Consider the following 18,538-nt stretch of genomic DNA (forward strand, 5'->3'; position numbering starts at 1 on the left):
TGTATATCTGTGAAAAAATGTGTCATACCTCAGCCTTTGAGGTTTCTGTAACTGGAAGCAAAGTTGAAATAAAGTTGCTTATAGAAATAATTGAAGTAATAAAGCAAGGTTTGTACCGGTTTTACCCTTCAGGCCTCATTTCAGAGTAATATGATGGTATAAAGTAAAAGTGATGAAATCATTAATACGTATTTTGTCTTGTTATATTATTAAATATATGGTTGTCTATAAGGTTATGGTGCAGTACTGCAGAGTGTTATTCTTTAGAGTTATTTTCTACTAAGCAAAGCAGTTGTATATCTGTTGTTCAATGAGATGATAAAAGTATAATGAATGGGTAATTACAATGTGGAGTATAAGAATAATGATGCATCAACAGTCAGTGAAGTAGTAATGTAGTAGTGACGAGAAACGTGTTAGGTAATGGACCAATGGTTAGGAAGCCTGACTTCGCAGTAGATTGATTATGGTGAATGCATTCCTCTAGCTAAGTGTTTATAGAGAAAGTAAATAATGGGATTAACAGGCAGAAGTAAGTACGGAAACCTAACAGTGTACAGTTTCATATAGTTTGTATAGTGGAACATCTTTATGAGTTAGACAACAAGTAGTTATTTTGTACGCAATGTATGACACTGCAAATGAAAAACTGAATAAGAGAGTAAAATTTTGATGAGGTACTAATAATGTACTGTCACATATCCAGTTTTCTTGCTGTTAGTAGTTGCTATTTATGTCCCGACTCAGAATGATGATGAGAAAGAAACCAGATTTTTCTAATTAAGTGACAATAATTAAAAAGTGGCAGGGACCTGGGTATGCTGAGCAGATCTGACATTAAAGAGATAGAAATTAAGAGAAACACTAAGCAGCATTCTCAAAATTTGACTAGAAACTTCATTTTTGAGATCAGTTAAGTGAGATAGTAATTTGGGTTAAAGTACATACTAACATGGAGCAGATTCCATTCTTTTTACATTTTGTTAGATACCTGAAAAATTAATGTGTGTGTGTGTGTACGTAATTTAAAAAGGAAACATTTTCTTATAGATTTAGTTGTGGTAACTACTGGGGTACTAAGATAGGTTGTTTTGTTTGTTTGTTTGTTTTCCCCTCTCTCCTTGTACAACAATGAAGGGTAACTACCTACAGGAATACTGGTGAAATTAGAGAACATGGGACAAACATCTGGACATGTGAAAGGTCTGGACCTATTTGCAGCTCTGTGTAACAGTGAAACGTGTATATGTGATCAGTAAGTAGCAAAGTGGCTGGAAGATGGGAAATTCCATCCCTTTGTCTGCATACAGTGAAGAGTAAAAAGTGTACTGTATTTCTAAGTTTGTTTTTTCTTGCTATGTATTTTCTGATTTTCAGGGACAATGAAACAAACACTAATTGAATGTAAGCGGACATTTAATAATGAAATATCTTCTTCTTCTTCTTCTCCTTGGCTTCTACAGGGACTCGAAGCTCCCGTTCTGATCCCATGTTGCCAACAAATTCTTCAATGCTACTTCTTGCCAATTATTTACACCAACCTTGTTGCATGCCATTTTAATTTAATTTTCCCATGAACTCCTGTGTCTCCCATTAAATCTCTTACCACTTGACTTCTCCATTAATACTCCTGAAACCACTTGATTCTCTTCCAGTCTCATCAGATGGCCTACCCATTGAAGTTTTCTGGAATTTATTATGCTCATTATTGTTGCGGCAGCACATGATTTTTTGTGTTGTGTCTTCTCTTCCAGCTTTGTGATTGCTTTTCATTGTATGAGCCAGAGATTTTCGTGTAAACTCTGTTTTCAAATACTTGTACTTGGTGTTCTTCCTTTTAGTTACACTCCATGTTTCTGCTCCATAGATAGGAATGGACTGACGATTGTGTTATATAGTTTCATTTCTATTCTCCTTGTCAGTAGCTTAGACCCTAGAAGTTTTTGTATTGTGTGATAGGCTCTATTAGCATTTTGCAGTCTCATTTTCACTTCTATGTATCTCTGATTTTGTTCATCTGTTATTGCCCCCAGAAATATGAACTGTTCAATGCTTTCGAATTTATGTCTGTCGCTTATTAGATGTGATTGGTTAATAATGAAATATGGTTTTCTTATATAGTATATGATATTGCATTTGGATATATTTTAACTAATTTGTATTTCTATGTATTGGTTTAAGATCAGTTTCGATAACCAAACATTTTTGAAGCTGAATGTGTGACATTTTTTGTAAACATTTTGTAGGAAATGTCTAGACACTGGCTTACATAGTCAGCTATTTGGCAATACCTGCCTATATAACTCAATGTGAGGGTGATGTGAGAAGGCAGGTGGATTACTGACAATCTGTTTTGTTTTTCCTACCTCCAAAATTATTATTTTTTTAAATCTTCAATACAGCCATTAAGTGCACTGTAGCTAAAAAAACTCAAAATATTGACTTGGGTCTGATTCAACTTTACATTGTTGTGTGTTACTTTCTTTTGGCTATCCTCAATCCATTAGTATGATCAGTGTGGTTGAAATCTGTGTTAATTACAAAGTAACAGTATGTTCAGATTTCATTATCATTGTTCATACGTAAACATACACCCAATTACTGACTCCCTGATAAAGTAGTTAAAGAAGCTGTAGAAATAAGTAAGGTATTCACACAAACAGCAACAAAAATATGTTAGCAACACCTGCACTCTACTGATTTTGAAGTAATTAACCATTTTAGATAAAACATTGTTACTGAAATAATCATATATTTTCACAAACTAACCAGTATAATTCAATAGAAATTGTTACTGTATCTGGAAGTTCATGTCTGAATGAATCTCCATCCACTATTCAGTTACTAAGAAATGTAAATCTTTAATTGCAATTTGTGAAAATCAGGCACGCAAAAATACACAACTTCAGTTTAATTATTGTAAACTTACAAAAGAGACATGCTGGAAGCCATTTTAGTTCAATCTGCAGTGAGTTATGATATGAGCAAGTTATATGTCAATCCAAAAAAAAAAAAAAGGATAATGCACCGCATACAATTTTGTACAAATTCAAGTTGGGAAATGTGCCATATATTATCTAAATTTCGGTTTGGGAGTTTATTCAGTTATTGTTTTTAATGACTGACTGCGAACTTGTAATTATTTTCACTGACAGTGTTGGAACTTCAATAGTGGCTAGAGCACAATTTTAACAGTGTTACTCCCAACAGTAGCTGGCTATGGACATCGTTTCTGCATTGACTCAATTGTTAGACCTGAGCACAGTGTCTTAGGAGTTATATTCAGTGACTGCATTAATTATGTATTTTCCACAAGTGAACAGTTTTGATTTATTACATTATGGTTAGGTGACTGCGCTCAAGCAATATTGTAGGACATCAGTCAAGTTTAGTGTGAGGTTACTCATTTATCGGGTCTAGTGTAGCAGGGGATACAACCCGTCGGCTTTGGACAATGACGTCACAAGTCGCCAGAGAGCAGTTTACCATTTTCGCTTTTGCTGTTATGCTTCAGTTTCGTTTTTTTACTGATTGCTTAATAAAGTGGATCTGTTTATTCTATCTCGTGAGATTTAAAAAAAAAAAAAAAAAAAAAAAAAAAAAAAAAAAAAAAAAAAAAAAAAAACACTTATCAGCTACTGAAGGGAGCTACAACACTAAGAAGAATCGCTTCTCGTTTGGCGACTTGTGACGTCATTGTCCAAAGCCGACGGGTTGTATCCCCTGCTACACTAGTCCCCATTTATCTGTACTGTAATTAAAACAGCATGACTCAAATTGGCTGTAAACATTAGTTTATTCAGACACCAAGGGCAATTGAAGTGTTTGAACTTCAATTTATGGTGTGGACTACATTACTGACAACAGATTATGCCCACTACCAACTTTTCACTCTTTTGACAGAAGTGCAGTTACTGATGATGACTGTGAAGGCAAAAATGTGTAGGGAACACTACCTACTTAATTTTTACTTTCTGCAATTTCCTCAGTTTTAATCTACAGTTCACAGCCAATAAATCATGGTTAGAGTAAAAACGTTCCCCTGGGAATGTTTTACAGTTTAAATTTGTTTTCAAAACCTCTGTCTTGCCATTATGAAATCTAATCATTACTAAATCCATTGTTGTTGTTGCTCCTGCTGTTATCTACAGCTTATATATAATGCATTCTGTAGCGTTGACTGACTAAGGATGCCTGATTGGATGTGAAGGAGAGCCTGAAATGCAGGATCTTCCCAGGTGACAAAATGCATAAATAAATAAATTCACCCACAGTATGCCAAGCAAATTGCTGTTAAACTTGCACGTTTTTAATAGCAAATATATTTTATTCATTAGAATAATTTCTCCACAGGCCCAATAAAAGTTTAACTTTGTAATAATGTGTTTTTGTAAAATTTCATTCTAAGAAATATTAATAAGCGAAGTATTTTATGACGTCTCCTTAAAGTGCTTATGCCAAATGACTGAATCTGCTTAAAAGCAACTGAAAATGAAGATGTGTGAAGAGAATCATCTATTCCCCCACCACCATCTCCAAATCTTCAATTTTTTTATAATCTACCCTGTATGGTCACAGATTGGGTTACTATTGACTGACAGCTGAGAGGTTGTCCTCAATGTACCTGAGCGGGCACATTCATCCATGGCGCATGCATATTATCAATGTATTGGTGGAGGGTGGTAAACGAACTTCAGAGAGATTTTGTCATTCAACATGTTACCGAGCTCACACGAATCTTACGCCTGTATGTGATGTGCTAGTCACATCCCTTAAACATAATACCAAAACCAGATCTTTTGATAAATACATGAAATTAGAAGTGCTCACCTTTTCTGCTTCAAATTTTTCTAGTGGAGGTTTAAGTGGTTTTGCCTTTTGTTTCAAATTTTTTAATTTCTGTCCAATTTCCACATGGCTCGCACGTTTCTCAAGTGCTTTGGTTAACTCATTAACACCAACAGTATCATTTTCTATCTGATGTTTGCCCAAGTTGAATTCAGATATTTGGCGACTGGTTTCTTTCCTGGTTGGTGCCTTAACACTGAAATATCACAGAACGGTGTTGAGAATGTGTGTATTGGTTAAAAGAGGAACAAGGTAATTTCATGCAGAGAACATTGTAAATATGTGCCTTCTTATTAAATTTATATTGAAAATTTATATTATATTCTCATTGGGCTCAGAAACAAATGCCAGTTGCTTCAGAGGAAACAAAACCAGGTATGCAGATCTCATAATAAGGTATATAAACATTATGTCAACAGAGTGAATAAAAGCAGTTGCATGCCCTCGAACCAGACATCAAACTACATTTAGCTATTCCCTTATTTTGTTTTTACTATCCACTAAACAAACTTTATAAGATGATGATGACATTACTAACCATTTAAAGCAATAACTCTTCACTTCTATATTGTCAAATTACACTTTTCATGTGCAACTAAAGTTACATGGACATCAACTCCAAAGTACATCACATACGAAGATGTCACTATCTCATGAAATACATTACTGTAGTCACTAACTTTAATCTGCACACTGGGATATGTCATCCTAAGATGTTTTTATGGAATTATGTGTGTGTGATAAAACATCCACAAGATAAAAGCTAAGAACCATACTTACAATCTGATGTTTACAAATTGCTACTTACCGAAGAATGTTGTCTGAGAAACAAGCAAACACCAACAGTCACCACAAATCAAGTAATACAAAGGCATATTGACACACTATAGCACTAGTGCGGTTTGTAGGAATGCAGAAACTTGATCTTTCGAAAACCATGTATTATGTCAACAACAGACCCAGAAGAGTTCCATGATACAATACAGCTAAAAAGGGTTAAAACAATAGGTGCAGTGCCATCTGTGATGTCTCTCCGCTGCGGCAGAAAGGATGGCAATGCATCATTTTAACACAAGCAACGGGGAGATAGTTTTAAGTACTCAGTGTGAGGCGATAAAATAGGTGATGTATTTCAAGACTGCAAAACCAATCAATGTTCTTTGCACATTATTTATGGTTTGGTATTATTTTGTTCTCTTGCTTGCAGTTTTCCTGGGAGTCCAGGCAGTGAATTCCATGAAATGGAATTTTGGAGTGACATAGGCCTACAGCTCCACAGTGCATTTGTAAACTGAAATTTGAAAGAACAGAGATAGAAGAATACATTTGCTGGTACAAGGGGAACAAGAAAATTTCATCCACGGGTGTATTAATATAGAGATATAATAAGAGCGGATCTTTTCAAAATGCCTCTTTTTTTTACTGAATAGTCATTTGCGTGCAGCAAAAAGAAGTTGCAAATCATTTTTTAGTTTCCCATCCTACATGTTTACACGTGCAAAAATGAATTCATACATCATGAAATAGTTTTATCAAGCAAATCACTACTGGAGGGAGTCACTACTGTAGAGAAGTTTTTGTTGACATTGCTGTCAAACAGGATGGTCAATGAGGAGAGGGATTTAATAAAGAAGCTGGTGATTTACAATTTGGTGGGAAGTAGTATGAAGCAGGCAACAAAATGAGAAGGAAATAAGTGTTTGGGGGTGTCAAAAGAAGACCCTAAAACCAGATTTGTGCCCTTTTAGAAGCTGTACAACTCAATACCATTAAAGATCACATTTTGTACTGCACAGCTGTTATTTCTGATTGCTCCCACTGTATCGGTGCCTCTATGATGAAGGTTTCGATCACCTGAGTTTGAGATACTGCAATAGATGCTCACACAAATACTGAATGCACACTTAGGAAGGACACAGTTTGACAGTTATCTACTTGAATCTCTAAAGCAGACTTATTCAGGTAGGCCTACTTTTATGTGACTGCCACCTACATTTAAATCCAAAACAATAACATTTCTAACACTTTCATTGTTGCTTTTTCCATTTCATAAAAAATCATTACAATACTGTCACTTCTGTTATCATATTCTGCAGCAAAATATTGTCACTACATTTGCATGTGAAGGATAATGAACTTGCCATCACCACAAATTCATTTTTACTGAGTTTTAGGAATGAAAGTTGTCATGACAGACTGTTCTGTGGGACATCTTGAGATGTAGGTTAGTTTAAAAGCATTAATTTGTTGAGAGCTGAGGCAAAAAAATGTTATATTTACAAGGCAGTTGGCAACATTTTCTTTTATTTATTTATTTGCTGTCCATATAACAACCAGTCTACAGACAGTGTCACAGATTTAGTTCATGTGTACATAAAGATGAAAGTTTGTAGTAAGTTTACAAAAACAAATTTATGGCTATATACATTAACAGTTTTACAGGGAGACCCTACAATGTGAAACCTTATTTTTATTTATTCATTCATTCATGCATGGATCATCTTACAATGATACAGGATTTGTCATCACAGTACAATAAAAATAAATCTTAGCTCAAAAATAAACACACACACACAGAACAAGTAATAACACTAAGAGAATAGCATGTGTCAACCATAGCCTTGGTGAAGGAACCATCCTAGCATCTGCCTGAAGTGACTTAGGAAAATCACAGAAAATCTAAATCAGGATAGGCAAATATGAGCTCAGCTTCTTAAGAACTGCACTGTCTCATTCAGATGCTCCCTTCTATTGAATAACTGCAATTCTCTATTAATAAAAAATTCAGTTTAGTCTTTAAGGCATTTGAATCACCTATCTTGACATCAGAAGGCAGTCTATCGTAAAAAAAAATGTCCTTACTGTATGTGAACCGCAGTCTGCCACTTTTTTATTGCCCACAATTTTGTGAATGTTTTCCCTTCTCTGTGCACTGTAGTTATGTACAGTACTGTGTATTAGATTATGATCTGGGTTTATTTTTGCAAACATGATTGCCTGCAGGCTGTGCATAGAGAGATGGTAGGCCTAAGCATTTTATAATTTCTGAAAATTTCTCTACAAGGCTGTCTCTAGTTTACCTCATCTACCACCCTTATTGCCTTTTTACACAGCCTAAAAAGCTTGTCTGTGCAGACAGCTGGTACCACACACCAGAAAATGCAGATGTATCAACTGAACAGTTCAAATATTATTCAGAAAACAATCCATAACCACAATTTGTGGATGTCTCATATTAATTTGCATACCCATTTTTGAATGTATCATGTGTCACAAATTTATTTTTATCATTGCGGAGATTATTTGGTAAATGTGTGTGATTACAACCAGTGATTTTCAAATATGCTGCTCATTTCACATTGCTTCCTCTCACTGCTACTAAACACACCATCTATCCACTGGTCTCTCAAACTTTCAACTAGCTGTTAACACCACCTTTTGTGTTTCCAGTATGCCCTCTGTCAAGTGCTGCAAATGTTGCTTCATACATTGTAAGTAGCAACACTGTCCTTGATCTACGGACTTACCAGTTAAACGTTCAAGCGAAAAAGCTTGAAAAAGATGTTTTGTGTAGAATATCATGCAGCTTACCAACAGAAAAGTTAATGTTTTCAAAATGTATGGTGTAAAGTATCTATCCACAAGAAACATCATCACTTACAAATGCCTGTGCCTTATCATTGCAACCATTCAATTTAACTCTCTGTATCTTTGGCAGTAAAGGTTCTCCATTCTCTCTCCTTTTCTTGGCTGGCTTGGTTTTTCGCCTACTTTCTCCTCAATAAATATTCCCTTGAAAATACGTCTAAGGAAGCTGTTACGCCTTGATAATAATTTTCTCCTTTCAATTGCTTTTAACTGATCTCTCCATATACATATTTCTTAAACTGTGACGTAATTTCCATTTCTTGCTTTTACTTTATTTTACTTATTTATTTATTAAATTGGTGCTTTAGTTCATAGTGTTTTTCTGTAAGTTTAATAAACAAAACAGGTACACATAACAGAGAATTCATTCATAAATAATATATTATCAATCAGTATTCACAACAGTCTGCCACAGCCGGGGTAACTTTTAAATTTCGCAATTTTAGAAATCCTGTGGTTTTGAGGTGAAGAACTCGTCGAGCCATGTTCAGAGCGCATTTTCGTCCAGAAAGGAAGTTTATTTAGGGTTGTTTGATAAAGAGCACAAGATCAGGTGAATACGGAGGGTGCAGAATGACTTAACACTCCAACTCCCCCCCCCTCCATAGTGTTGACTCAAAATCTAGCGGAATGCGGGTGGGTATTATCATGGAGGAGGGTCACTTCACATAATTTTCCTGGTCGTTGTTCTTGGATAGCATCAGCAAGACATCTCAGTTGTTGATAATAAATGTCAGCACCTTGGGTAAGCAATTCGTAGCATACCACATCGTTGCTGTTCCAACAGATGCATATCACTATCTTTTGTGGACACACACAGCTTTGTTTCGGGTGAACAATTCCAATATTTTCCTTATGAGAGGACAGAGAAACCATTTCCCATCACCAGCAATAAAACAGGACAGGAATGGTTAGTGTTGTTCGTGAGTCAACTGGTGACAAGCAAGCAGAGACGCACATGTGGCTACCTGCTGATTTCTGTAATTTTGGCGTAGAGCATGTGGTACCCATACATCTGAATTTTGAACCTTCATCACATCTGCTAAGTACCATGTACTATGACATGAGTCACTGAGGATTAATGTGTTTAAACAATCTTCATCAGACCCCACAGGTCTCCAAGAACTTGGAGGATCACTAATGTCGAAACGACGCTCCTTGAAACGATTAAAACATTTTCTTTCTGTGCTCTGTCCAACTGCATTGTCCCCGTGCACAGCACAAATGTTCCTGGCCACCTCTGCTGGTGTCAGCCTTCTACTAAACTCAAACAGAAGATGATGTCGTAAATGTTTGGATGTTTGGATTCCGCGACTTCGTGCTCCATTTTCCAGTGTACACAGCTCCATTCACTATCTCCAAATAATAATAAGTAAACTTAATTAGCAACAGTAAACTACAAATAAAAAACAACAGTCCATAAATAAACCCCCAGCAATCAAAATACCAACATGCAAAAAGAAAATTTCTACGAAATTATTCACCATCCTAATAGTTATAACATATGCATTGATTCTAAATGTTTGTCAATCACTCATAGCCAAATACAACAGTACAAAGGTACGGTCTGGGAAAAATAAATTTCCTTTTCTCACCGCTTAGGTCTTTGTTTTCAATAAAGCACTGTTTCAGGCAAAGTAGCCAAAGACAGGGTGAAACATACATTTGCACAAACTACTTTGTGAGAGGTGGTCAATAACATTAACATATCCCTAATGAACTACATAGACAGATTCCTTGTGAACTCAGTTTAATGTTCAGGGCTTATGATGGTATACCAGCTTCTTGTGAATTTCCTAAAACTCACATTGACAACCGGTCTCACCAAAAATACACTGCCTGGAAAAAACATGAAGGAGAAGAGAGAACCACCCAGAACAAGAGAAGGAAATGACAAAGAACTTGGCAGTATGAGCCCACTTAGTAAAACATTGCACCCCTTTGGCCTGGAAGCATCCACTGATTTAGTTAAGAAGGATGTCTGAAGCAGTTCTTTCCTCCCTGAGCTAAGCTCGGCACACCTGTTGTAATTGGTCTTTGACGTACTGGATACTGGCACCAGGACATAGTTGATGTCTGAGCTGATTCCATATGTTCTATCAAGGACAGAGCTAGGGATCTTGTTGGATACAGGAGTATCTCAGCACTACACAGACAGTTCATGGCTACATTTGCCGTGTGTGGACAAGCACTGTCCTGTTGAAAAATGGCATCACGATACTGTCACATGAAAGTTAACACATGGGTATGCAGGATGTCCATTACTTTCCACTGTGCCATCACAGTTCCCTCAGTCACAATTACCTGTGACCTGAAGTCATACTCGCTGGCTCCCCAAAACATGATGCCAGGATAAAATCACTCTGTCTCTCCAAAACATTGGAAGAATGAGACCGCCTGCCAAGTTGCCACCTTACTTGCCTACAATGGCTATTTGGGATAACGCAGAACCACAATTCATCACTGGACACAATGGGATGCCATTCAACAGCAGTCCATGCTTCCAGGTAACACCACCATTTCAAAATGCAGGCATTTGTGTTGTGGTGTTAATGGCAGTCTATGCATGGGTACCATAATTCCCTTAGTCTGACTGCTGCTAGCATCCAACAAATGGTGCAGGAAGCCCGCCCAGTTAGCCGTGCGGTCTAATACACTGCTTTCCAGGTGGGAAGGCGTGCCAGTCCCCGGCACAAATCTGCCTGGCAGATTAGTGTCAAGGTCCAGTGTGCCAGCCAATCTGTGGATCGTTCTTAAGGCAGTTTTCCATATGCCTCAGTGAATGCAGGCTGGTTCCTCTTATTTTGCCTCAGTTACACTATGTCGGCGATTGCTGTGCAAACACTTTCTCCACGTATGCTGTCTGCACCTAGTGGTCCATCTGTGAGGGCTTATGCCTGCCATGCCAAACTGATCCGCCAGCCAGCGAACTTGAAATCTTCACTTCCTCTAACACGGGTCTATCCTGGACTCAGTATCTCGGCTGCCATCCACAGAAGATACCCAACAGCATCCGCTGATCTGCCAGCCATCACCCTTGGAATTTTCACCTCTTCAAGATGCTGGCCTTTCCTGGATTTGGTGTCACCATAACTGATATTCTTCTACATGAACCTGTACACAGCAGTTACTATCTCCACCTACCTCACAACAGACTACTGTCACAACAGAACACTGTCACAACAAAGTCTGGCTTTGCCATATTCATAACGGATCAGGAGGATCCATTTCAGTTGTATCAGTCAGAATCTAAATAATACTGAAACAGATTTTTTTCTGTGCTGTGTTAACAAAGTGTCACATGCTGTTTGGGAACTCATCGTTTATTGTATGCAGCCTACCACCTAGGACACGTCACCCATCACGTCTTTTGGATGTTTCACTTTTTTTTGTCAGACAGGGCATTTATGAAGAACATGGTTTCATTTCTAATTAAGAGTCTTAACATTGTTGAATGCCAGCCACCAGCACATTAAATATCACTACAAGAGAAGGGGCAACAGAGGAAAGCACTAATAATGAATAAAGAAAACTGGACTGAAACCAGACTTTCAACTGCACAACATTTCCAGGCTCAGATGTGGGGACAGACCATAATTTTGTGGTTATGAACTATAAATTAAAACTGAAGAAATTGGAAAATGGGAGGAAAATGAGGTGACGGGACATGGATAAACAGACAAAGAAACACTGATTGTAGGAAATTTTAGAAGAAGCATTACACAATGATTGACTAAAATAAGGGGAAGGAATACAACAGAAGATGAATAGTTACCTTTGTGAGAGGAAATAGTGAAGATAGAAGAGGATCAAAAATGCAAAAAGACGATGCTCAGTAGAGACCATTGGATAACACAAGAAATATTGGATTTCACTGATATAAGAAAAATCTATAAAAATGCAGACAATGATCTACATAAAAGGGAATAAAAATGCGAATAAACCAAAATCAATAGTAAGTGTAAAATACGAAAGTTTTTGTAACGCATAGTTAGGGCACAGGCTGAGCCACTGCACGCGTTAATCATGTGATTGCGACCTTCAGGCACATTGCTTCAAAAATATGTGGCATTATGTGAAAATGACTGTATCATAACAATAAAATATTCTACTTAACTCTGGTTATTGCATCATACTTAAACGTAGGCAGTAGTAACCTTATACCAGATTGTCTCACATTTAACTCTAACCACCTCCTCTGTCTCTGCCACATGTGTGCTGCGTTATTTTTTTTTATCTTATCATTCTCTGCAGGGGCATCAGTTATTTATGTATTTATGAAGCCTAAAAAGTTTGTTTTGCCCACACCTAGTTTCTGATGTATGTTCTCTACATTGTGATGAACTTTGCTGCTGTTTCACATTTCCTCTGATGTGGTTGTGAATGCTTCATTTTACAATAAAGATGTATGTAGGCCTATAATTTCACCCATTCTTCAACTTCATGTACCAAGATGGTTTTGAGATTCGACAGTATATATGTAGCTCATCAATATTGTACTGAATATATATGGTATAAATATTTATCTTCTATTCATGAAATACATTTTGACAATTGTACTAAAAGTTTTTGTGCTGATGGTAACGTGTGACAATCATGTATAGTATGTACCCACGTCTCGATATAATGGTTAGTATAACACAGAGATATACTCTGAAATCTAATCAATATTTCAGTTAGATACTTGCATTTTTATTTTCTGACTGACAGTTACATTTTCCCACACAATCATGCACATGTGTCACTTCCATGAAGCAGTGTATATAGTGCCATTTGTAGGAAACATTGCAAGGTTTGGTTTCTTGTCACTGCTGAGTGGATGCAGCAGTTAAATAATGTGGTAACACTACTATTCTTATATGCATTACCATGCCACACAATTTACATTTCAGATGATGACTGATACAAAGGTGCTGTGCACATATTTGCACAGTGCATGAATTTCTGACATGATCAATGGCAATGCATGCACATCTGTTACCATAGATAATTAATAAGTTTTTGTAATGTTACATCCAATGTAGTTTTGTATAACCTTCATTTTTTAGCTCTCTTCTTCTGTTGTGGTATCCACAACTACATCATTACTCTGTAATTCACAATTAAGTGTCTAGCAGAGGCTTCATTGGACCACTTTTAAGCTACTTCTCTACTGTTCCACTCTCGAACACTTAAATCTTCCCATGCGAGCTCTGATTCTATTATTTTATTACGATGATTATTTGCCCCTATGTAGATGGGTGCCAACAAAATATTTTCACTCTCTGATTGAAATTTCATGAGAAGGTCCTGCCGCTGCAAAAATGGCTTCAGGGTTCTCTGACTACTTTTAAATAATCCACATTGATCATCGGCATGACATGGTTTTCACTCTTACATGCGACACGGCGAATGGGAAGTACGTGTCTAAATCGTTGGCAGCGACAGTTAGTAACACGTGGCTAGTAACCAGTCGTATTTCCCGTAAAACAACGAAACTGATCGTAAAGCCACTAATTCAGAAACAAAAACAAATGCAGCCTGTTAAGTACAGCTCAGTGCTTAAAAATAAGAATTGTGTACACAATAATAACAGAAGATACTTAGTAATCGACAACACTACGTAATTACCGCTGTTTCCCATCCAGTTGTCTAACAGCTGACAAAAGTTTCGAATGCTCTAAATCCAAAACTTCATTCTCGGATTCAATATCACTTGCTTTGCTCTCATCCATTATTGTTGGAAATTGATACACAGTTACGTAGGGAGAATGTAGCTTTTACTGACTGTCTGATTATAACCACATTTGACATAAAACTCTACGACACATAAACATTACTGTTACACAGCCAAACAGTGTAAACAACACCGCACATCTAAACACGTGCATCGCACGATGTAAACACGCCAAAGTTACAGTACAGCGGGCCCAAAGATTTTAGGTAGAGTAGGTCGAGGGTCTGGCTTCGCTGACGTTTCGGATCAATAATAGGAAACTCTTGACCATTCCCACCCGGCTTCAGACAATACCTGGCTGCGCGTGTTCTACTGTTCTGAAAGTAATTGCTTAGACGTGTGCTACGTTCGCCGACTCCCACATTACTCGCTCATTCTCATTTCCCTTTATTTCTTTGTTATTGTATGCCAGAAGCCAATAAAAAAGGAAAAAATTCTTTGTTATCTTTTGTTTCTGTTGCTTTATATTTTATGCTGGAATTTACTTGTTTTTTATATAGTTTGCACTATTAAAGAGATGAATACAGAAGCAGTTTCAAAATAGTGCAGAAGTTATTCGGAGATGAAAAGGGTTGAACTGATAATGTGGAGAGCTGCATCGAACCAGTCTTTGTACTGAAGATCAAAACAACAACAACAAGCACATTGTTATGGTGATGACTGTCACTGTTCAAATTGGTTCAAATAGTCTGCCATTTCTTGCCGATAACGTTAGTTTTAAGAAAGTAGAGTCTCCATAAAGTAAATACACTGTAAAGGTAGAACACCTGAACGCTTAAAAAGGGGCTCATTGGAGTTTCTAGGTTTATATCCTTCGTGATCCAAATGGCCTTTTGTGTATTCTCAAAAGTTAGCTACTGCCAAATTATCCCAGATTGTGAACCCATATTTAATCTGGTGAAGAAAATAGATGTGATAGGTACCCTTAATTTTTTTCTCATGTCATCCATATCTTACATAAAATTAAAGCTGATGCTATTTACATTTTCCATCACAAACTCAGTGACACCTAGTCATACACCTAGATCTCAAATTGACATGGGAGACACACACTCAGTAGGTATACAGCAACCTATTAAAAGTGGTTTCATCCTTCACAAATTAGGAATCATTGTAAATGAAAAACAGTTGCTTGCATGCTACAGTTTCATCTATTAACGTTTTCTTCTTTATATCGGTCTCTGTAAACACTAGAGTGCACACTAACATTATTCTTGTGGCAACAAAAGACAACCAGAGCTATCAAAGCAGTGTTGAATATGTGACAATCATTTAGACAACCTGCCTCAGTGCTTTACACCGTTAATTGTATTAACATTTGAAATCTAGCAGCACAGTTTTCAAACGAATTGAAAGCTGATTTGTATCATATGATTAACTATTATGTTACTAGACAGGACACAAACATGTAATTTCGCCTTGTGAGATCTGAAAGTGATTTTCTAGATCTTCATGTCAAAGTATTCGCTAATAGTGCGTTCATCTATTAGTAGAAACATGAATCGTCTATTCGTTGAATTGTAGTTATCACTATTGTTTACAGACAATTGTGTAACAAAAAAAGAACAAAATGTTCTGTATTTTGTAGTGTTAGTAGACTGTAACAACTCTCTTTGTCATACTCTCGACTTGCTACAATGGTGTTTAACATAAAAACGTCTAATTATGTCTTAATTAGTGTAATTCACAATATGAATCTAAACTGAGAATATAAACAAAGTGTTTATTTAGGCTGCTGGATTATATATTGAAATTCTGTTTACACTAAAAAAATAATATGCTCATATTTGAAGAAGTAAACATGTTAGGAATACTTGGGATAATACAGTACAATTTCAGTGCAGTTAACGAAAATGGAACTAGCATTGTTTATGTGAATCATTTCACCGATTTTTCCATTAAAACGACAAATACCCATTTGACCTTGTATCCTATTTCATGCACTTCAATTGTAACCGCCAAATAATAACTTTTCTGTAATTTTGGACAACTTATGTGATTGTAATTATCGAATTACAATATGTAAAAATGTTCCAATGGTTAGTGAGTGTGTATATGACCAGTGATAAATTGTAGTGGGATTTTGGGGTCAATTCTAGAGTCCGATAGCACCCGTCGGCTTTGACCAATGATGTAATGTGTGATGTTATTTTGTTTGTGCCGCAGATTGCTGTCGATTGACGCTAAATGATTTCTCTGGATTTCCTCGTTCCGCGTGTGTATTAAAAATTTGATGTAGATTGTTTTGTTTTGGTCTCGTAATTAGTTTTCGGCATCTTTCGTTAATGAAAGTAGTCGTGATATATAAGTAGTCGTGATTCATAAGGTCTTGATTTCTCACGCTGTTCGTTATGGATGAGTCAGTTGTTTTTACTGCGAAAATTTTGCTTCAGAAAATGAGTGACCATAAATCAACTATAAAATTTTGCAATCATTGGGCGTCATTGCTGAATTTTGCAAGTACAGTGTCTCTGTAAATTATATGGGTTTGACGAAGGTTGCGTCATCACGAACTTCCGACGAATACATGTGGAGGTGCAGAAAAAATAACATATGGAGATCGATACGCAGGGGGACGTTGTTCGAAAGATCGAGGCTGAATTTAGAAGTAATTGTCATGCTAACCTACTATTTCTGCTATGAATATTCTTGCAGATCTGTCATGCACGATGCAGGGGTTTCATGTGGCAGTGTAGTCTACTGGTTCTCGTTTTGCAGAGAAGTCTGCAGGGAATTTATAAAGTATAGGGGGTCATTGGGGGGGGTTATAGTTGAAGTAGATGAGTCACATTTCGGAAAGAGAAAATACAAAAGGGGGCACGAGGTTGTTGGGCTTTGGGTTTTTGGAATAGTAGTTTCTGGAGGAGATTGTGCTGATGCTGTATTTACGGTTGTACCAAATCGGACAAAGGAAGTCTTGACATATTTAATAGAAGAATATGTGGAAGAAGGTTCTGTAGTCATGTTGGATGGGTTTGCTTCGTACAGGGGGTTGGGTGAAAGGGGTTATCGTCACTTGGTCGTGAATCACAATATTCAGTTTAAAGATTATAAGATGGGGGCATGTACTAATACTTATAAAGGGGTATTGAGGGGCTGCATAATCTGATGTCAGGTGGGGAAAGAGAAGTATTTCAGTTTTGCAAGGCCATTCAGATGAATACCGTTGGAGGAAGAGTATTCCTAAAGGTTATTGTTTATTTCTTGCATCTATGAAAGTAGTCAGCAAAATGTACAAGCCTCATTTTGTTAGTTAGGTGTTGGTGGGTCTGATACTTTTTTCTTGTTTTGTGTTGCGTTTTTTTATGTTACTGTATTGTGCGAGGGCTACGTTTTTTGTTTCTCTGGAGGGAGGTTTTTCTGTCCTTTTAATATTGTCTGGTTACAATGGTGGGCTGACGGGTATTGCTGTGTCTTTGCCAGAGCGTTTATATGGTTGACTCGTGGTTTTATTATTTTAAAATTTTGCATCTGATTGAGGACGGGTGGTAGGGAACAACTGATTTGGGTGGTACCTCCTTCGTGCCTGACAGTTTGTGTTACTTATTATTTTTTTCATTTGTTATTCTGGATTTTGCTTCTTTCGTTACAGTTTCACCTTCTTACGTTATTATTTCTTGTTATGTCCTATTTCGTACTTGTCAGCCTCGATCATTGACTCCTTTGGAAGTTCATATGCGGTAAGTTTCTTTTTATGTAGCCACTTTTATGTTTTGCTTACCGATCTTTCTGCTACACTTCTTTTATTTTTACTGTCACTCCTGGTGTATCGATTTTACTGAGTGTTATTTGGAGCTACTGTAGCTGGTGTGACTTTCGTGTAGTATAGTTATCGGTTGCAAGGTTCGATCATTTTTGCGTTTTATTTCTTTGAGTGTTGCAGTAATGTGTGTAAAGATTTTCATTTTTTGAAAGACTAGTCGTATTCTCTAGTTCACTAACAAGATCATTTTTCCAGCACGTTCCTGATATGTTATAAGACTTTTGCATAACAAACAGTAATATTGGAATCGGTAACTAGTAATAATCTCCTACATTGGTTGATTGTAGTTACCGATTCCAACTGTTGGACGGTTCATTATTTGGATCGTTTCTGCAGTACATGTGCAAAATGTAATATGATATATGCACTCGTAATTGCTCTTGTGTTCTTATTTATTTCAGTCATCTTCAACTCGTTTGACTGAAATTCGCACGTAAATAATAGTCACGTTAAATGTATTATTTTATGGCATGCTACATTCGTTTGTTTACTAGTATGATCCGTTCCATTCATAGATAGTCCATTGCAGCATCTTCGCCTTATGTATGACGTCATTGGTCAAA

The 18,538-nt window shown here is 36.8% G+C and overlaps 1 protein-coding gene across 1 annotated transcript in view; it reads right to left on the bottom strand.

Annotated features, from left to right (window-relative positions):
- The window catches only part of LOC126458203 (U3 small nucleolar RNA-associated protein 14 homolog B), a 66,920-nt gene extending 52,512 nt beyond the window's left edge, over positions 1 to 14,408 (bottom strand). Inside the window, exons 1-2 of the mRNA XM_050095097.1 lie at positions 14,107 to 14,408; positions 4,831 to 5,044 (exon numbers count right to left, since the gene is read on the bottom strand). Of these exons, the coding sequence (XP_049951054.1) occupies positions 4,831 to 5,044; positions 14,107 to 14,210 (318 nt within the window). The 5' untranslated portion in view covers positions 14,211 to 14,408. The remainder of the gene's footprint in view (positions 1 to 4,830; positions 5,045 to 14,106) is intronic.
- Positions 14,409 to 18,538: the final 4,130 nt, after the last annotated feature.

This window comes from Schistocerca serialis, chromosome 2, assembly GCF_023864345.2.
Source record: "Schistocerca serialis cubense isolate TAMUIC-IGC-003099 chromosome 2, iqSchSeri2.2, whole genome shotgun sequence".
Taxonomy (NCBI): Eukaryota; Metazoa; Arthropoda; class Insecta; order Orthoptera; family Acrididae; genus Schistocerca; species Schistocerca serialis.